Genomic DNA, 21,287 nt, shown 5'->3' with positions numbered 1-21,287 from the left:
CAACATTTTTCTTTTTTTTTAGAATTTAATGATCTTAATGAATTTTCAATAAAATCATGTCATCATTATTAAACTTTTTTCTCTTAATTTAGTTTTTCTTTTATCTGATTCATTATTTTTTTGTTCATTCTTTTTCAACTGTAGACATTGTATATTTTAGGTTCATATACAGTCCAATGGACAGCTACAGCCAACCACTATTGATATCAACCAACTTAACCTACAACTGCACTCACTCACCTCACAGAATGGAGGGGTGGCTACTGTTCTGACACAACCCACTCAACCAACCAGCCCCACACAGCTGGTGACAGTGGTGGCACCCAATGGCTCGCAGACATTGAACTTGAGCAATGCCCAGTTTATAACAAAAGCTTGGACTAGTGGGTTTCCGTCCACTTTTCGCTGATCTCTTGTCTCTCTAGTCTGATATTGAACATAGGTACTTCAGTGTTTCAAACTTTTGCTATAATTTATAGTATACTTTGAGTTTCAAGATGAAGGAATGACTAATAGGACATGAAAAAAAAAAAAACAGTATTAACTTAAATGATGCTAGCCTCTGAGTTGCTAAGATACTCAACAATTGCGGCACATTTTAAGTATTTCATATGACCTTCACAAAGATGTAAATATGAGATGTCATGAGATTGTCAAGCTATTATCACTAGCCTTACCAGACTACTCATAGGGTTACAAGTCTTGCATAAATAATTGTACTATGCAACCAAATGGTCATGAACTAAAAACTGTTAGACTTCAGGGTAAACTAGTGGAGGAAAAGAAACTCAAAAGTCAAGATCTACTGAACAGAACTCATGTCTGGTTTATATTAGTCTTGATGAGTTTTAGTGATGCTTCTAGGATGGACTTTTCCTAATTTGATGAGGTTTCAAAGATGCACTCAGCATTTCAACTACACAATCAGACTTTGTGTTTACATACCATTTATAATGTACTAAAGAACTGAATGAGTGAACTCTTTCTAATCCAAGTTTCCTGAACAAAGTGTTGTAGACTAGTTTTTATCCACTTGTGCTGTGATATGCATTGTTTGTTCACCTATAGCTTCCATATGAATAAAAGAGCAGGAAAAGCTTTAAACATATCTTGCATGTGCCCTGCAGCTTCAATGCGATACTCATTAATATTGTGATAGGGACATTTTTATGAATATACATTTCAGCTAGTCACAAAAACTTACTTTTTTTTCTTCATAATATACTCTTAGTGGAAATGACATGCAGTTACCTACTATTGTTTCAGTTACATCCCCTGTGATTGTGAACTAATGAAATTTTTCTTTAAGTGCCTTTTGTATGAAATCAAAACACTGCCATTTTGTATATAATATATATATTTGTATTAGAGTAGCTTTGTTTTATTGTCATGTTTTTTTTTTGTTTGCTTGTTCTTTACTAATGTATTGAAGTGTTATAAACATCAAATCCACAAGATTGTGCAATATACTTTTATTTTATTTAACTTATATTTCATTATGATCACCAGATGCTCTGTTTGATGTATGCTTCCTTCCTCATACAATGCAGCAGGTTTGAAGAGAATACATAAAATCAATGATATTATTGATTCAGAGTTATGTTAAGACTTTTTTTTGTGTTATGATTTTGTCATGCAAGTCCAGTGGTTGTCATGGCTGACGTCTCATTTTTTGGGTTACTATTGAATTATCGATATTTGGATGGTCTTGCATTTGAATTAACTTGGTAAGTTCTACAGCTAATCCTAAGAAGATTTTGGCTTGTTACTTGTTCTCCAAGTTGTACTCTTGAAAAATTCATCTAACCCTTATTTTAAACTTTTAAAAAGTAGGGAAAGTGCATTATTATGTCTATGTTAGACCTTTACCTCATTGAAGACATGATCATTCAAAATTTGTTACTTTCTCTAAATAACCAAATCAGTCCTATGTATAAATTTTGATGTTTAAATTTTGGATTATTCTTTGTAAACTTAATAAGCGATATGTACATAAACATCTTGTACATTAAAATTGTGTTGTAATTCAGTTCAGCTTATGTTTTATATAAGCTATTTTAGTGGTCTTGTTTGTTACATATGGTGCATCTAATGTGGCACAGAACAAAGTCAATAAATATTTATAGTGCTTTGTCAGTTTATGTAACCATACAAATAGATGGAAAAAAATAACTCTAGTCGAATTCAAAGCATTGTTGGACTTGAATAAAAAATCATAGGTTTTACTTTTTGTCAGTGAATTTATTGTATTATTCTAATGATTTATAATAATATATTATTCAATATGTGTTGGGCTAAATGAAACTAAAATGTGAAAACTAGATATATAGACAACAAAGAAATATATAAATTACAAACATAATAAATTTACACAAATTTATTAGACATATATAAAATAAATGCTGATTAATGGCTAAAAAATTTCATAGATCACCATTTTTTTTATATTATAAAATATATAAAAATAGTGAACAATTATAATTGACTTTTTAAAATTGTTTCTTTAAGGCACATTAAACAAAAAAATAATGTTTCAAGATAAAACAGCCTGATTTTAAATCTAAGGAATATGGAAATAGTAAACAAGTATAACTCTGGCATATTCAGCTAAGTATAGGTAAAGCTGTGCTATAGATCTAGTAATTTAAAATAATAATTGGTCACAGACATTTTTGTTATACTCAACAGCCCTTGTATCATGCACTAAATCACCCTGGTACCCTTGATACATAAAACAAACACAATGCATAAGCACATACCAGTAACTAACATGATGCTTGTCAAAGAATTTTGGTAAATGTTTAAGATGTTTTTTTGTTTTGATCTTATTTGAATAGTGTGAACATTGCCATGTAATATTTTCAAATGCTTTCAAAATATGATAGAATGAATAGACAGATCAGTGCAGCTACAAATGATCAAAGTCTGGCTCTTGGCCGCTGGGATCCTGTCCAGTTGGTTTATGGTCTTTAAGATATGTTCGTCTGTGTTAGATAAAAAAAAGAATAGAATTTGAAATTTAATCTTTTAAATTACAGACATTCCTTCAGAAGAGAAGAAAATTATGTTTGCTTAAATATGAAATTATTGATATGCTATTTAAATTAAACAATAAATAACTGGAAAAAAAAATTAATTAATTAATTTTATTTACAACAAGGCATTGGTCCTTTGTAGGTCACTTATTTTTGCTTCTGTACTATCCATCCACTGTTTATACTTTTCTCCCCAGGAGCGTTGTAGCTGAAAAACAAAATTAAAGCTAATATAAATTCTTTTGATACATTGGGTTAAGTACTGCTGAGGTGCTTTAATAATAGTTATGCTTTGGGCTGGTATAATTCTATCAAAGTGACCTGAAATCATTACATTTCATACAGTTAAAATGTAGCAACTAAAAAGTGACAATGGTAACAAGTTAACAGAAAGGTGTGGCACACCAGTAGTAAATTGGAATAGGGACTTAAATTCAAAGCAGACATTTTAATAATTATTTGCAATAAAATAGGTATATACTAGTGTGAAAAGCAAACTTAAAACATTTCTGACATATATAACTAATAATAATGACCAATCAAAAATTTTTAATAAATTTTAAAAATATCTTTAAAAATTAGGCATTGCATAATCTACTTTTGATCTTGAAAAACATACAACAGTCACACATATTTAGGGCTAAACAATTATCATATCCGTTGACATTTGTGATTACTAGAAAAAAACAACTCAAGATTATCACACTTGGTTAGATTAGATGAAAAACGGCTGATGGCAAATATTCAACTAAACTTTTTTGCTAATCTGACTTGTAAGCAAGTGTACCTCATGTTTTATTGGTCAAATGATGAGACATCTGGATGTTAGGACTTGCTTTTATAGCAATTGAGTTAAGACAATATGAAATTTACAGTCAGACGACCCAAAACACTCCCATCATACTTAGATAGATGACTTCAAATTGTAGTCCAGCTTGCAGGTGATGCACAATTAATAAAATCCATTTACAGAATTTTATAAAGTTGCATTCAAAGATAAAAAGAATCCCCCACCCACTGACATTTAAAGGAATTAACGCAACACCATAATTATTCAATGCATAGATGTCACTATGGTTAGTTATAGTTTAAAATAGAATAATAAAATTGTTTATTTGATAAATTGTAATTTGTTTTCCTGAGTAAAACAGCAAATTTATGTTATTGACAAACTATTTCCCTCCTCCTTCTACTGTACTTGCTTGACTCTAAGAATGTGTACATGTTAATTTTAACGTGAGTATTAAAAGAAAACTATTACCTCTGACTTAAATTTTTCTTCCATCTCGCACCACTTTGCTTCTTTCACGTTCAAATCAGACATAAGCACAAAAACTCGATCTCTCAACTCTCTGTTTTGAGTCATGATTGCAACATTCTCATTTTCTAAGACCTCATTTCTCTGTTGCAAAAATTCTAGCTCTGTCTCATGATTGCAGGTTGAGTTTTTATCAGGAATCTACATTTCATAAATTAAATAACCATTTCACTTTTAAAATATTTGTAAAAACCTATGGGAAAGAAATTCAGAATAAATGACACTTGTTGGAGGTTTTTAAATAAAATCCTCAGAAAATGAAAGATTACAAAAAAATTAAAAAGGACTAAATGAAGACTAAATAGGACTAAGAGCATCTGCAACACTTAACTGCCAGTAATTATAAAGTAAAACTGAGTAAACTGAACAAATGATTGTGGCCTTGTTATCCAAAAGATTTAATAAGATTGAATACCCTACCAGTCTAATAAGTAACTAACTTTTAATTAACATTAAGAATACAATAAAAAAAAAAATATGTATATTATTTTATTTTATAAAATTTTATTTGCTGATTCAACATTACAACAAGTAAAATAAGTTAAATATAAAAATACTTTTTTAACAAAAATCTAAAAAAACATAAAAAAACAACAACAGACAATTCCTCCTTAATGCAACTTACAGAGTGATTATTTTGCTCTTAATAACTGTTTATTAAAAAAAAAAGGGAAAATTTATTAAATTCTGTAATAAATAGGACAAAATGCGGAAATACCTGAAGACATAGTATGCTCAAGATAAATATTTTCTAGTTTTAAAGCCAAATTTATATTAATTTTTTTATACTTTGAAAAATTATAATAGTCAAACTAGAGTTTTCCCAGTGTGGCCAATGAGCTAATAATTCTTTTCCCAATGATATACATCAACTGTCAAATTTCTAGAAAAATCTTTTTCCAGATCCATCTTCAAGTTACATTTGTTTCCGATGAATGTGCAAATTGATTGAATAGATGAACTGACAGAAGACAGTTCCTGCTGATGACTGTTTCATATGAGCAATTATTTACTCTTACTACCGTAACTAATGAATGATAAGTTTAAACAAAAATGAAACATATTTTACCCCACCCCTATTCCCCTACGCATGAAAAAAAATCAAGTTTAAAGAATGTATAAATTTAAGAGTGCATAAAATTCTTATTATAGGCCTATAGAGCCAGACTTAGAAGATGGTGTTCCTGAATGTCTATTTATTTATTAAACTATTTAATGAATAAGGCCTACAAGCAGGAAAACCCCCTGATGTATGTCTGTTCAAGATTGTCTAGACCTCTAGCAAAATTTTTTTTATATTACTTTGAAAAATGATAACCAACAAACTAGAGTTTTCCCAATGTGACCAATTAACTAGTAATTCTTTTCCTAAAGATATAAAACAACTGTCAAATTTCTAGGAAAAAGAGCCATTTTTGAAAACCGCATCCACCCAGGTTCCACCCTTTTGTTTCTTGACTAGATGAAAAAAGTAATTATACAAAAACAAATAGACCTCTGTGGATTTCTTTTTCAACATTTCCAGTTCTGCTGCAAATTTTTTTTTCATTTCATTCACTTCTTTCTGCCAATCTTTATCCTTTTCAGACAGCAGCCTATCCAATTCTTTTTCATCTATAGTTTTTGAATGTCTGGGAAATGAAACATACATGTTTTTAATTGTAATTTTATTACAATATAAAAAAAAGCTATTAAAAATAACCCACTATTTAGTTTACCAGAACTAGAACAAGTTCATTATAAAATATGTTATCATAAGTTTTTGTAACTAACACTTTATTTCTTTATTTTTTTAAATGGTTTAAATTCTCATTTTTTTTTAAATAACTCATCATCTGTATCTCTTTCATGTCTTTATTGATTTCAAGAAAGCTTTTGACTCTGGGCAACAATGGAAAAGTGCAAGAGGCCACTAGTGGGATGTACTTCAAAATAATATTGGGGACTGGTTTAAAACCACAATTGGAGTGAGACAAGGCTGCCTTTCACCAACTCTTTTCAATATCTTCCTTGAAAGGATAATGGAAGATGCTATTGAATTTGGAAGGTACTGTAAGCATTGGAGAAAGAAGAATTGCTTTGCGGACAACATAGATGGTCTGGCAGGGACAGCAGAAGAGTTAGCTGACTTGGTGATGCGTAAAGACAATAAACTTCTGCAGCATATGGTATGCAATTCAATGCCCAAAAACACAAATTATGAGCAATAGCCAAGAGGGCTTCAAGAAGGGCATCCATATTGGAGGTGAAAAACTGGCAAGTGTTTTAAATACCTTGGAGATATCATTTCAGATGATGGAACCAAACCTGAACTACTGGCCAGAATTGCACAGTCCACTGCAGCATTTGCAAAAGGCATAGCCCTCAACACTAAAATTAGACTGATGCACTCCTTGCTCATGGTCACATTCTTTTATGCTTGCAAATCTTGGAAGCTAATTGCAGAACTAAAGAGGAGGATCCTAACAATGGAATTGAGATGCTATAGAAGGATCCTAGGTATAACCTAGAAAGACTCCATCACAAATAAGGAGATTAGAAAAGGTATCACAAAAGCCCCATAATGGCCTGCTAACCACCATTAAAAAAACAAAAAATGAAACTTTATGGCCACATCACAAAGTCCTCAAGGCTTGCAAAGGAAACAGTGCCAGGAAAAGAAGAAGAGGCAGGCTGAGAAAGATGGGAAGACAACATAAAAGAAAGGCAAGGCCTGTCATTGAAAGAGATTTTAACCTAGGGAAAAGACAGAGGAATGACAAAAAGACAGTTGACAAATCATGCGTGTGCCCCAACAGATCAAGGGATAGGTGAAGTTAAATTTTCCTTCCCAAATTATTATAATTTCTCCAAACCAAAGAAAAAATGTAGAAGTAAAGTACCCGTTTCAGACATTGCGATCTATGGGGCACATGATCTAATGATAATCTGACTCTGTGGCCCATCTAATATTATGTCAGTTACCCATTAGAGCTTGGTGGACTCAGAGGTAATCGTGAAATTAAAAATCCCAGTCTTCATGATTAAAACCCAGGACCCCTAAGTGGGGAAGCCAAGCACTTTACCACAGTGCCTCCTAACCAAAAGAATAAGACCAAAAAAAATTTCACTATATATTCACTGTTTTTAACAAACTATTTCAATTTCTCGTATCTCAATCTTTGAAGGCATAATGTGTCATAATGGTTAATCTGAGTCATAATCATTAGGCTTAAATAACAGCAAAATAATATATTTGCCACACAAATTAACTTAGCCTATTAAAAAAATAATAATTTGAGTTAGTAAACATTAATAGGGAGTCTAAAAGATACTGTCACTAATACTAATTTAATTTTAAAAATTTAAACATTGTAAAAAAAAAAATAATATATTTTTATCATTGGGTTAAATTATGAAACTTAGTATTACCTTCTTGCTAGAGGATTACCCACTTCCAATATCTCTCTCTCTCGTTTAACAACAGTTGTATTTTTAGCTTTTCGCAACTCATCAAGTCTGCGCTTCAGAGAGGATACCTCTTCTTCCAACTAGAAAAATATTTAGCTCAAAAACATTGATTTATACACTAATATACATGTATGAACTAAAGAAAAAATGTTTAAAAATTCAAACTTCTGTTACCTCTTTAACTCGTTGCTTTAATATGGCTTCATTACTTTTTGTGTCCACATTTTTGTCAGCACTCTTTACTTTACTTGCCATTTCAGTTTTTTTTTCAAGATCTTTATCCACTTATTATATTATGCTAATTAGGTCAAAAAAAAACTATTTGAAAATTTGTTAAATCATAAGAGCATGTATTGGATGGAATAATGTCTTTAAAGTAGATTTTAAAATATAACAATTTATTACCTATCAATGAGATTGAGATTGTTTCATATAACTTGCTTTCATTACATTGATATGGAATATCTTTACTAAAATCCATTATTTTTCATTATTATTGTATTTCAAATAGCAGTTTCATTTTTTAGAGGTAAATCCAAATTTGCATCATGATGATATATATATTTAAAATATGGATAAATATCTGTCATCATATCCACATTAACTGTCACCATGATCCTGTCTATTAAATCATACTCAGAGGATATAACCACATGATAATACATCCTAAATCCTAAAGGGTATATATAGATATAGATATATGTATATTATAATTTAAGGTAAAATCTTTACATTTAATTTATAATTATATAGTCTTCTGGTTTGAATATCCATAAGTTAACATCATCATCATCATCAAACTCCATTTGAGTGAGGGCTTGAGAGGCTCAAATCCTCTCTTGCAAAAGCCCTGGACAGAAACCCTCCTGTCTTGCGTAGTGCATAAATGTCACCATACAGGTCAAGAATTTTAAGTTAACATAGAAATTTAAGTCACTTGGCTGTGGATTGTGCAAATCTATTTGTAACTAATTAAATATGAATTATTATGCCAGGTATGCTATGACTGTTTAAAAATCAAACAGGTTAACATACAACTAAAATGGTAATTAACCTTAGTTAGGCCAATATTAGAATACGCTTCCTCTGTTAGGGACCCCTCAACCAAGAAAACATAAAGAAACTAGAACAAAAGCAAAATAGAGCAGTGACTCTCAGTGAGATCCTTAACAAAGGAATATTCACATTTGATTTGAGTAACGCTCCATTAGTAAATACTCAGAAAGATACAAACATAAAAGCACATGCCACGTTTCTTATTCCATATGCTATGACAAAGGGAACAAGTGCTCCTTCTTACCCAACCAGGAAAACCAACACTTAGCTGAGTTAAAGTCACTGATTAACATGCATGGCTAGATTGACACATGTCCACTGAAGCCGTAGATTTAAATATTCTATATAAATATCTAATTCGTAATTTTCTTCTCTTTTGACTTTTAAAGTAAATTGACTGCATCTAAATTCCACTACTAATGTCACTAATGACAAGTCTGTAATGATCTATAAAATGGTATGCTAATTTTAATTAATTTATAATAAATCTTATAATGTTATAATCTATATATCTAATTACTAATACCATAATAATTAATATAGAATTAATATAAATATCAGAATCAGATCATAGTCATTTAAAAAATAGATTCTAATTACTAATTCATAGATTTTATGATAGATCTATGAAGATAAAATCTATGTCTTTGTGTTGATGCTTGAATTATTGAAATAAGCTATCGAACCCAAGCACACAAACAATAATTGTATTATTAGATCTATGGGTAATAGTTAGTCAAAGCGTTGATCTTAAGTCTAAATCTATTTTATCACTTCTCGAAGCTCTTCACTGACTTCAGATGTAAATTCTAGTCAAATTGAAACCATGGACGCTTCTCAATGTCACTGACCCTTAAACATATTAGCATTGGTGGCTTGATGTTTTATTTTGATTCTGATCACATTCCCAGAAACCATTTTTGCTTAAATCGGAACCACAATCTACTGATTAACAAACAACATGGCCGAATACTTGGCATCAATCTTTGGAACTGAAAAAGACAAGTTAGAGCTTAATTAAAGTTAAATTTACAATAATTACAATATAAATTAAATTAACACAGAACATGATTTTTACTAATCTAGATCTTATTGACGGTTATTTTTTCTGGAGGTGTAGTTTAGCCTTGTCATAGACTATAGAGTTGATAGAGAGAAGATTTCTGGTCTGATCATTTCTCAGCATTTTAAATTTTAAGATTTTTCAAAATTTTTGCCAAAAATTTTGGGCATTTGACATTTCTCTTCTGATTATGATTAACTTTTTAAATTTAAGTAACTTTAACATTTTATGATTATAAGTGATCTAGATCTAACTTCTAAAGTCTAAAGATTAGATTTTGTTTTTAGATAATAAATATTAAATATGATTATGATTATGAAGACATTGAAATTGATAATCAAGGGTACTACTAGTAGGTCTAGATCTAATCTATCAGTAGTACAGACTGATACTACACTACACTATAGTACTACTTCTCAGTACTACACTAGTCATAGTCTGTAACTAGTAGTAGATCTAGATGATAGATGATCAATAGATCTAGTAAGTTACTAGTTAGTCATCTAGTTAATTCTAGTTAATGAACTTAATCTAGTACGTAGGTCTAGACTCAATTCACTCAAGAGACGAGTAGACAGTAGCCTGAGTAGATACTAGATCTATAGTATTCTATAGTAGTTTATTTAATTTGGACATTACATGAATTCAGACATTGGCTGTTTTTGTGGTCATTAATTATTTTAATATTTATTATAAAACTAGCGCACTGTATAATGTGCTTGTCCATTTTCCAATGATTCTGACCCAATTTCCTTTCATTTAGCTGTCTTTTTATGTAAGAAACAAATTTCAAATTTGTTAGTCAGGTTGTTGCTTTTTCCTATGTTACCCAGATGACTTTACCTCTTCCTAGGGTTAAGACTATATTTTTTGATTGGCTAAGTCTATACTAATGTCACTAATGAGCCCGGCAAGATTTCTTCTGTTTTTGAAGCTGATTTATTTGATTCATAAGCCAAGTTGTTTGATTCCATAAAAAAAAAATTAATAGGGTGTCCGAATTAAATTACGATTTTCTTACCAAAATTTATTATGGACAGCCAGTTTTGGACATCAATAAAAATGATCTTGTCTTATATTTGTTTGTATATTGTTTTTTTTTTTTAATAGAGAATAAATGGGCAAATGTTTGGAGTGAGCTTAGTACATTGAAGTTAAATGCTTAGATCTACACCTACTAGATAGATCTAGATTTATAGAGAGAATATAGAGGATTCAGTTAGGCAAGAATGGCTATCCTAACCTGTAGTATACTACAAAATATCATCTGTATTAGAAATTTATTAAATTAATAAACAAAAAAAAAAACACAAACATTCAACACACATCTAATCATGCAAACATAAAATAAGTCTAAAAGTCGGTATAGAAGTCACTATCCCAGTGACCTAATTTAGGTAGAATAAGTGTGTTCATATTTTTTACTTTTTGAATTCGTATTTATGCATAATTTCAAAACATCTTAATGATTTAATGTGAGGGGATCTTAAAATCTAGTTAATGTTAATATAGAATTAATATCTGAGTTTATTGATACCTAAATATAGAGACTGTCCGAAATAAATTATGGTGTCCGGAATCAAATAATGTGGGTCAAATTTGTCCGAATTAAATGAAAACACACAGCCTCTTTGACCTTATAATAATAAATATAGGTTAGGGGTACAAAAATAAGTAGTCATCCTTATTCTCCTTAAACTAAAGAAGATTTTGATACTTCATTTTCTTTTCTATGTCGAACCATTGTCAAATAATGTGCTGTTAAAGTCAAACTTTTAAATTTGGGCCTATAGATGTCCGAATAGCATAAACTACTCTAGATTAGATTTTAGATCTTTTTTTTTTTTCTTTAAATTTCTAGATCTAGAATATTCTAGATCTCTTCTGTTTACGAATACTCAGCTAGGTTTACATGAACACTGATCTAGTCTGCCCTTGATCATACCATCCAAGACACATCATTAGCATACGAGACCAGTTCCACCCGGCCCCTAGGCATCTTCATCAATGGTCCCGTACATCATCTACTATGACCCCACTAGAGCTGTCTCTCCCCCCCCCCCCCAACAGAAATATCTTTAGCAAATGTCACACATATTCTTACCTTTCCAGAAGCAATTGAGCTGCAATTGTCATGTCTGAATCTCCTTATGATTTGTGTCATTCCATTAGACACCCTCCCTGAAGCATCCTCTTCATTGCTGTCAACACCTCAACCACATTATTCTACCATGGCGTCCATGGTATTTCCGACCCAGAACTATTATCCACAAACAGCTTAAAGCCCATATGTGTTGTTTTTTTTAACATCAAATAAAGAAGAGGAAATTGCTTTCTGTTGTTTTGTTTTTTTTAACCTTCACCAAATGCAAATAAAATTTTGTTTCTAGATTTTAAAAAAAAAGATAATTCTAATATTTGAAAATATGATTCTTGACCATTATTTAACCTTATTTTCAGAGTCAATTGCTCATTCTATTTCAAAATTGGGGCATGCCGACATGGTGATCGTTGCTCACGCCTTCACAACAGACCAACCTTTAGTCAGGTAAGCTAATTTCAAAATACTAAACAAATAATGTATCTGTATATATATTATTATTATTAACATTTTATCTTTAAATTTTTATAACAGTTTCTGACATACCCTTATATGTCTTGTGATCGCCAAAGGTTCTAATTAGCTAATAGTCAGTTTTTGTTTAGACCCCTTGAATTTTACTCACAAAGATATAGAAAAAAAAATTTTTTTTGCTCATACAGGTTCAGAAAATGACTGAGTATATGTTATACAGGTCATGATACTTATTATGTTGTTATAAACATACAAGACTCATCTCTTCTTATATATTCTAGTTAAGTTGAAACTGATGTATATCTCTCTGAATAAACAATTGCAAAGGAATAAGGATGTGGATGAGATGTTTGGTGCAATAGTGTATTTTGTGCAAATGACTCATTCTTAAAGTGGACTCAAATGTTTATAGCCTCTATTTAATTAGTTCTAGAATAGCTTCCCTTGACTTCCGTTCAAAGTTAATATTATAGAATTTGTTTTGTTCTTTTATTTGTATACCTTTTATTTCAGACCATACTTCTACAAAATCTTTACTTAAATCCTCAAAATGCTGCGCTGACTGCAGATGGTTCTCACAGTAAGTTAATCTGTGAGCAAGATATTCTTAACTTATTGTTCTCTAATTAGTAATATGTCTCATAAATATTAATTAAATTATAATTACTTAATTAGACCATATGTTTAGGCTGACAAGTTAATTTATCTGTTACTGTTGACTCTTTGAAATATTTCTGTTCTTAGTAATGTTGGATGATGTCCAAGCCCAACAAGAGTATGATGAGTTCTTTGAAGAAATTTTTGTCGAACTTGAAGACAAGGTGCAGTAGCTTTATTTGATCACTTTTTACACATTTCAAAAATTATCTTAAAAAAACAAAACATTAAATGTTGTTGATTTAGTTTCAACATGTTTCCCAATTCTTTCTCTCTACCAAATAATGAAATATAATAGATAATTTATGAAATATCAAAATTTAATGAACTAATTATTCATTACTATTAAAAAAGTATGCTAGCATAAATATAAGCAGCCATTTCGAGTTTAAAAATGTCATAGCTACAAATTTTATTGTTGGTTGAGCATCACTACTACCCATACTTAAAAGTGAGACTAGATGACAAATTATCAGTCTTCACTTTGCTACAATCAACAATGGTGTAGATTATTTCATTTCAACAGCTTTTACTTGTTAGTGAATTTAGTGCTAAAAATAGTTGGGGGTGGTGCAGATTTTTGTTATTCTGAAAGCGGGGTTGCATATAGATACTCATAATTTTACAATATTTTTTTCTTATACCGTTAACCCTACTTCTCTTAAGTCATTTAACATGTTTAGATTTGAGTAGCCAAATAATAAAGAGATACAGTATAAACTTTCTTTTTTTCAGTATGGAGAGATAGAAGAAATGAATGTCTGTGATAACCTTGGAGATCATTTAGTTGGAAATGTATATGTCAGGGTAGGTGATAATTCATTTTGCCTTGAGACTTTTTAAGTAAAATATGAATCGACAACTGACTCCCAAATCCTCTTGTCTCCCCCTTAAGTGTACTGATCTAAGTTAAGACCAAGAGGAACTGAATTTGATGGAATGTCCAACTCTTCCCCTGCATTATTTTTAACTATGCTGGAAAAATCTATTGCATGCACTGGACAACTACTTTTTCATTTCAATGCTATCTAAATACTTAGAGTGTTAAGTCTTATGGTACATGGTTTTTAAGTTTTTATTAGTAACAAGCTAGATCTGTAGTCTGGGTATGTAACAATATGATATATTTGTGAATTTACTTTTATTTAAGTATGATTTTGGTCGTAATTTAGAGTCTTTTTGTATACTGAGTTGACCTAAATATAGAAGTGAAAGAAATATATTGTAATAACTTAAGGGAGGCAAACTCAACGAGGCACATATATCTTTATTTACACAACATCACAAGTTCATAAAACATCATCTTTCCTAGGCACAGTCTTTTCACTTCGGCGGACATCGTCCTCCTCTTCTCTTCCTAATGTTGACATCCTTCTCAGTCTAGTTTATCACAGTGCGCACTTTCTAGCTTAGATGGTGGTGCACATGGCAGAGTTATAACATTGCCCCTTTCTTAGAGCTTTTCGTCCCGAAAAGAAACAGTGCAGTGGAGCTTTGACAGTTCAGGTGGAGGTCGATCGATGGGAACCACAGACGTTAGGGTGCCTGTTGCCCACAAAGCCATCTGCACAGTTTCCCGTGGTCGTCGCTTCCTCTTCTTCCAGTTGGCCAGTCTACGCTTGATGCGATATCGTGGTCGCTGCTTCGACCTCATGACAGTAGTCGCTGATTCCAGCCAGCTGACACATGGAGAGTTAGTGAAGGTCAGGGTTGCCAGCCACGTAACACAAATGGATGTTGTGGCGATCACCGTAGATTCCAGGGTTGTTGTTCTAGGACGCTGAGTCAGCAGACTTTTTCCATGGGCGTGTCGTGACACAGTTGTAGGCCCACAGTTAGCCATGGTTTCAAGCACATAGTATTTCTCAGCTTCATCTGTAAGGTATGCCCATGAAGCATCCTTGTAATGATCATCCACCATTACATCAGGTTTTGCTGGGATTAATTCACCACCGTTCAAGTCACTTTCACTGATGTGGGCAGAAGTACACATTTCTGTCAAGTTCAGGTCTTGTAGCTGGGTTTCTTGGCATGGGCACTGTCCCCCGCAGTTCGCCGCATATACAGCTCATGTCAATCGCAGTTGCCAAGTATGGAGTTCTCTCTTATGCCGCTGCCAAAGTCAAATTCGTTGTTTCTGCCTGGGCCATTGTTGGGGCCTGTATTCGCAATTTCACCCAACGACATCCAAGGCAAGGAATCAGAAACGGTCCTGAGGCTTTCATGGTTTGAGTTCTCATCAAAGGTACTGACAGATAAACAGAGGTCTTTAAGGTCCACAGCAGCCAGCTTGGACGCAGACCCAACGTTGTCTTGATCTGTCCGGCTCGTTGCAGGTATACCAGGAACAAAAGTTTCAGGCTCATAAAAGACTTCTCTAGTTTCTCCATTTGTTTCTTTTCTTTCAATTCTGTATATCCCATTGATATCGCCGCAGCAATCGTTGTTTCGCCATGAAAGTCATCCCCGCCAGACTTGCCCACAACACAGTCACAGACAGCGCTACAATCCCCAACGGCTCCATCACCACTGTTTGTGCAGCCTCAGTCCTGACCAGGCAACTGCTCCTTCCCTAACGAGTTTATTCCTCCTTTTGCTTGCGACACAATTTTATCACTTTGGTCTATTTGTTCCTGCTCATGTTCAGTTGTTTATCAAATGCATCTACAAAGTCCTGGATCTTGCCAATGAATTCAACAATCCCAAGTTCAATTTCAAATGTGTAGGTCTCCGGATCTTCTTCTTCATTGATCAGAGCTTGCCTCAGACGAGCCGTGAGCGTTTCCCTGCTACCGAGGGATTTTAAACCTCGGTCCCGAAGCTCTTGTCTTATCTCTTTAATTGAGAGCTGATGTAATAGCTTCAAATATGTCATTTTAATCAAAGTCTACCTCTTCTTGTTGAGTTGCCTATGATCCCACTTCTGACAACAATTGTAATAACTTAAGGGAGGCAAACTCAACGAGGCACATATATCTTTATTTACACGACATCACAAGTTCATAGGCACAGTCTTTTCACTTCGGCTCTCAACTTGGGCGGAAATCGTTCTCCTCTTCTCTTCCTAATGTTGACATCCTTCTCAGTCTAGTTTATCACAGTGCGCACCTTCTAGCTTAGATGGCGGTGCTCATGGCAGAGTTATAACAATATTATGCTATTAATTAAATAGTTGTAATGCTTTTAAAATAACGTTTGTAGATTTTGTTAATAATTTATTGTTAAGAATTATTATTAATTCTTTCTCTCCTAAATGACGATCCCATCGTTGATTTGACAACATTAAATTATATTTTGGTTTTATAAACATTAATTTGTGTTATATAAAAAGCTTGTTTCATTCTATACCAAAATAAATATTTTTTTATTACAAAGTTATTGAAGTGAACTACAAATTAGCAAAATGAATGATTCCGTCGGATCATGGAAAATAATTACAGAGAGAAAGAGTTAATTAACTTAAAATGAATGCTTGTTATTTGAGTCATTCCAAAATTTTCCACACTGTGAAATCATTAAATCATTTAATAGAATGTCTAATTGACTTATTTATGGCAGTTTAAAACAAGGATTTAAAAGTTGTAGGATGTTACAAAAGAAAACAATTGGTAGATAACAATTCAAAGGTTATATATTAGTTCTTACTAGGCCTTAACTCAAAAATAATTCAAGAGCTCATTTGCCTAAAGATCTTAACTTTTTAGATATTTAAATTAGATATGAATAGTGTGAAGCTTCATTTTAAATGAAAGAAAGAAAGAACACGTCAAAGGTTGAGGGAAAAAATATGCTTGCACTTATAAATATTTTAAAAAGCATTAATTTTTTTTTATATTTTATTTAGCTTAATAGTAAAATACTCTTTACTTTTTTTTTCTAGCCTACTTATTTGTAGGGCTATGCCAACTTCACTCTCATACTTTTGTTTCTCAAGTTCCACAAAGAGGAAGATGCAGAGCGAGCTGTTGGGGAGTTGAACAACCGTTGGTTCAATCAAAGGCCAATCCACTGTGAGCTCTCACCAGTCACAGACTTCAGAGAAGCTTGCTGCAGGCAGTATGAAATGGGGTAATGTTTTCCTTACTACATGTATAATTGTTCATGCAAGACTGTTTAAACTTCCCATTTGACTTAACTATTTTGTTTTTTACAATGCTATGAAGTAAAATATCTATGGGCTGGTGCATGTACTACACAGACATGCCTACCGTCCCGCATTATGCGTAACTGTCCCACAAAATCATCCAAAAAGCTCATGTTCTGCATTGGCCGTTTGTTTGTTCCGTCAAGTCTAAATTCCGTCAAAAAAAAAAATCTCAGTTATTTTCATTACTTATTAATAGTGCGAATACTGAAAATACTGAATGCAAAATAAAATATATATAAGTCTGTGTTAATTGTTTACATTTTATCTCCTCCCTGACCCGGTGTGTACTAAATTTACGAAGAAGATGGTTTAGCTAGATCTAGATTAGTTTAAAATCTAGTAAGCGCTAATGAGCCTAATGCTCCATTCAAATCATTTCTTTTTGTGACAATGTAGATCTATCTAGATCTAGATTCAATCTATATAGTATATAGATCTATTTTTCTAACCGGTTTCTAAGAAAAGGATATAAAATGTTGTTATAATAATTAGATTTAGAGAATCTAGGTCTATAAGCTATTATATAGGCTAAGTTTTATTTTAGGTTTTAAGGACACGGATTGTGAGTGTGTCATATTAGATCTAATTCTAGATCTAGTCTAGAAAGTAAGATATCTAAATCAAGTCCAAGAGATCTACAGACTTATTGAAAACTAAATTTATTACAATCTTTTACTTCTAGATTCTAGACAGATTTGGACTCAACTCTCTAGATAGAGATCTATTCAATCTACAATCTAAATTTAAATCTATTCTAGATCTAGTATTCTTCTTCATTCTTCTTCATCGTTCTCATTGTTATGTTGGAGTGTTCATATGACTAGACCAATACATGAGATGAACTGCGCAGTGGTTTCCAAATCAGGGAGCTCTCCATATAGTTAGATCTAGTATATCATTTACTCGTTAATGTTTCCACATTCTGGGTCTTGGGGTAGGCATGTCTGACAACATTAAAACTAAAAGTTATAAGATTAATTTCTAGCATGAGTGACATCTCATTTTTTCAGTGAGTGTACACGAGGAGGTTTCTGTAATTTTATGCACTTAAAGCCAATCTCACGTGAACTCAGAAGGGAACTTTATGGTCGTAATGGACGCAAAAAAGGAAGAAGGTATGTCTTAAAATTTGAGAGTATATTTACTGTATTTAGTAAAAAAAAAAATAAAAACATATTCTGAGTGAATACTTTCAGTTCAGAAGCACATAGTTTTTTATTTGCTAAATACCCTATTAAATAATTGACAAAAAGCATGAACATGTGCTATTTTAAATAATAATGTAAGTTTGACTCTCATTGGTTTGCTTTTTAAAAAGATGCATGTATTTTATTATTAATGTCGAAATTATTTTGTTTGATTAGATCAAGATCTCGGTCGCCTCCAACAAGTGGTAATGGTCACAAAGATTCAAAGACCAGAGACAGGGATGATCGGCACAGCTCTCGTGAGAATGGCAGACCAGACAGAGACAGGGGTAATAGACAAGGGGGAGGAGGTAATGACCGCAGAGACAGGGGAGGAGACAGGCGAGATCGCAGAAGATCAAGATCACGGGATCGTCATGGAAGATATTGAGCTTTTTTTTTCCAGAATGTTAAATTTTGTTTGGAATCAGTTGATTAAAATTGTTATGACCAGAATGCTGCAGAAAATTAGCTGATTATTTTATTTTTTCCATGCCAATATGCTCCTTTTTATAGTGTTCTGGTTTATTCCAAACTTCAAAACTATTGAAGTAATCTGATTTGATTACTCTTGAAATAAACTTACCTGGATAAACCTAAAAAAAATGGCAGTTTTAAATTCTCTGTCTAATAAAACTCATGTATTGATATTGATAAACTAGCAGTACAAATATATGAACCTTTCAAATTTGTAATTTTTTTTGTTTGAAGTCTACTGCAATGAATGTATTATCATGATGCTATTCTTTATTTGTTTATGGCTCATCTCTTACAAAATACCATTTTTCAATGTACCTTTAATAGTGAAAAATTCAAATGGTGAATATGAAGAATGGCAGTAATTTGGGTCATAAATGTTTTTAAATCAGATAATATTTTTCTAATGCTTGCTACTGTAATTGACTTTTGCTTTTAGACATTCAGGAAAAAAAATACAGTTGAAATAATGTTTGATGAATAACTTAGAAATCTTATACGTTCACATATCAAAAAGCTTCAAGTAGTCCAAGTCTTTTACTTTTTCTATGCAGTAACTTTTTCTAAGTGTAAAACTTTCATTGATATTAAAGAAAGAAACTAGAGAACAAAATAAAACTTGGACAACTTTTCCTTGTTTTAAAAAACATTGATGGTGTCTGTCTTTTTTTTTTAATGTCAAACTCTAATAAAAATTTAAAAAAAATTCAATATATTCTTTTTGTTGATTGTTTATACAGTTGCAATTTTTATTTATATTCATTGAGATTAGTCCCTTAAAATAAGGGGAACACTAACATATTAAAAACACATTTTCACTGCTGAACGGAGGTAATCTGTTATTAGCTCTCTCTAGTTGTCTCAAAATACTGGTTAAGATATATTTTGTAGCTTAAAATGGTTTGTTTGATACTGCTGCTTCCTAGGCGGAACTTTCAAATCAAAAGGTCCATTGTTTGTGTCGTGGCCAGGACTTTCCCTAGAGGAGGGTGGTGGGGGTAGATTTTAATTGTTAAACTATCACTTGCTCTACTGTTGCCAATGAGGAAAAACCCTCTTCAATTAAATCTAAAGCTAACTACAGTCATCAAATTCCATGAGCATAGCTATGGAAAGGGTGTTTCAGTTTAACCCTGCCCCCGGTCAATAAAAACCTAAAAAAAAAAAAACTACTGTCTCCCTATTCCATAAATGTAGCCAAGAGGGTTTTGAGGTTTAAACCCCCTTCCAATAAAAAGCAAATCTAGTCACTAAATAACACGCATAACTTTTGTTTAGTTTACCCCTCTCTTTTTTCCAATAAAATACAAACTGAAGAATTACTAGTCAAGTAATACTATATCATATCCATAAACTGCTTTGATGTTTAAATCCCCATTTAAAAAAAAACTACAGCTTCTACACTCCATGACATGAGCTTTGCTAAGTGAGGTTTGAAGAATTTAAAACTCCTCTAATAAAATTAAAATAACAAAACCAAAGGATAACTAAAGTCAACAAATTCCATGCGCGTATCCCAGAAGGTTCTGAGGTTTAAACACCCAATAAAACGAAAAGCAAAGTTGCAACCATTATATTCCATGAGTTAGCCAAAAGAGGTTTTGTGGTTAATCCCCTCCAAAAGCTAAAGCAAAAGTATAGTTAACATTTGAGCGTAGCAATGGGGTTTTGTCGGCCAGTTTGCTGGAAACCATTAATAAAATAAATAAATGAGAATTCAGCCACAGACTTAAAAAAAAAAAAGCAAACTACAATCATTTTTAGCGGCCCCCGAAAGCGAAAAGGCGCTATTAGTTTTGAGTGGAATGTCTGTCTGTCCGTCCCGTTTAGATCTCGTAAACTAGAAAAGATATTGAAAATTCGACATCATGATATTTTAGACCTTTCAAAGTTCTGATGCAACGGCTACTTTTTTTCTTTTCTGAAAGTGAAAAATTTAATGTTTAAAATCAACTATGCAAGCGGTTTTTTCATAAAAGTACACAATTTTTACAACTATTCACTATTAATAGTACCGTAACAAACACAGGAGGCTATTTAGTAATGGAAACAGCAATTAATATACCATAATTTTAACACATTTATGCAAACGATTTTAGATTTTTTGTCAATTTTTTTTTTACAAATGTATTGCTAAGTAAGTTCTATCATATACTAACTATTATATTTACAAAAAAAATGGTTAATACTTTTTTTCAAAGAGAAAAAATCTATCTAAGATGCATATAAGCGGAACATAATTTAAAATTACAACTAATAAGTAGGCCTAGTTTTTCATATTAGCATGAACTGTAGGAACCTATATATTGTTATGACCCTATT

At 32.0% G+C, this 21,287-nt stretch overlaps 3 protein-coding genes across 8 annotated transcripts in view; 2 read left to right on the top strand and 1 right to left on the bottom strand.

Annotated features, from left to right (window-relative positions):
* Positions 1 to 2,225, top strand: part of LOC106055210 (uncharacterized) — a 29,548-nt gene extending 27,323 nt beyond the window's left edge. Inside the window, exon 26 of the mRNA XM_013211397.2 lies at positions 161 to 2,225. Coding sequence (XP_013066851.2) covers positions 161 to 409 — 249 coding nt within the window. The 3' untranslated portion in view covers positions 410 to 2,225. The remainder of the gene's footprint in view (positions 1 to 160) is intronic.
* On the bottom strand, positions 2,221 to 9,767 carry LOC106055212 (uncharacterized). Of its 5 annotated transcripts, none has more exons than XM_056009811.1 (7): positions 9,655 to 9,767; positions 7,978 to 8,101; positions 7,765 to 7,883; positions 5,849 to 5,984; positions 4,297 to 4,494; positions 3,155 to 3,243; positions 2,221 to 2,984 (listed from the first exon to the last, which is right to left on the bottom strand). In XM_056009811.1, exons 2-7 carry the CDS (start codon positions 8,056 to 8,058, stop codon positions 2,909 to 2,911), a joined length of 699 nt encoding a protein of 232 aa, XP_055865786.1. In that variant the 5' UTR covers positions 8,059 to 8,101; positions 9,655 to 9,767; the 3' UTR covers positions 2,221 to 2,908. The 5 variants fall into 5 exon arrangements, with proteins under 5 accessions (XP_055865786.1, XP_055865788.1, XP_055865789.1 ...); XM_056009813.1 differs by having other exon boundaries at positions 9,634 to 9,722; XM_056009814.1 differs by lacking the exon at positions 9,655 to 9,767 and adding an exon at positions 9,460 to 9,594.
* LOC106055211 (splicing factor U2AF 35 kDa subunit-like) lies at positions 9,742 to 19,676 on the top strand. 2 transcript variants are annotated; one of them, XM_056009810.1, is made up of 8 exons: positions 9,742 to 9,864; positions 12,383 to 12,470; positions 13,011 to 13,089; positions 13,242 to 13,318; positions 13,890 to 13,961; positions 17,089 to 17,222; positions 18,312 to 18,416; positions 18,666 to 19,676. In XM_056009810.1, the coding sequence occupies exons 1-8, from the start codon at positions 9,821 to 9,823 to the stop codon at positions 18,877 to 18,879; spliced, it is 813 nt and encodes a 270-aa protein (XP_055865785.1). In that variant the 5' UTR covers positions 9,742 to 9,820; the 3' UTR covers positions 18,880 to 19,676. The 2 variants fall into 2 exon arrangements, with proteins under 2 accessions (XP_055865785.1, XP_013066853.1); XM_013211399.2 differs by having other exon boundaries at positions 9,743 to 9,864; positions 13,011 to 13,077.
* The last annotated feature ends 1,611 nt before the right edge of the window (positions 19,677 to 21,287 follow it).

The sequence above is a fragment of the Biomphalaria glabrata genome, chromosome 14, assembly GCF_947242115.1.
Source record: "Biomphalaria glabrata chromosome 14, xgBioGlab47.1, whole genome shotgun sequence".
Taxonomy (NCBI): Eukaryota; Metazoa; Mollusca; class Gastropoda; family Planorbidae; genus Biomphalaria; species Biomphalaria glabrata.
Note: the sequence above shows the minus strand (reverse complement) of the source record. Positions and strands in the feature narration are given on the sequence as shown.

Coding starts and splice junctions, on each gene's coding strand:
- LOC106055211 (XM_056009810.1), top strand. CDS start 9,821: ATGGCCGAATACTTGGCATCAATCTTTGGAACTGAAAAAGACAA. Junction 13,319..13,889: donor TTGTCGAACTTGAAGACAAG/GTGCAGTAGCTT, acceptor TCTTTTTTTCAG/TATGGAGAGATAGAAGAAAT. Junction 18,417..18,665: donor GGACGCAAAAAAGGAAGAAG/GTATGTCTTAAA, acceptor TTGTTTGATTAG/ATCAAGATCTCGGTCGCCTC.
- LOC106055212 (XM_056009811.1), bottom strand. CDS start 8,058: ATGGCAAGTAAAGTAAAGAGTGCTGACAAAAATGTGGACACAAAAAGT. Junction 7,884..7,977: donor TAAAGCAACGAGTTAAAGAG/GTAACAGAAGTT, acceptor ATATTTTTCTAG/TTGGAAGAAGAGGTATCCTC. Junction 5,985..7,764: donor GGTAATCCTCTAGCAAGAAG/GTAATACTAAGT, acceptor TTCATTTCCCAG/ACATTCAAAAACTATAGATG.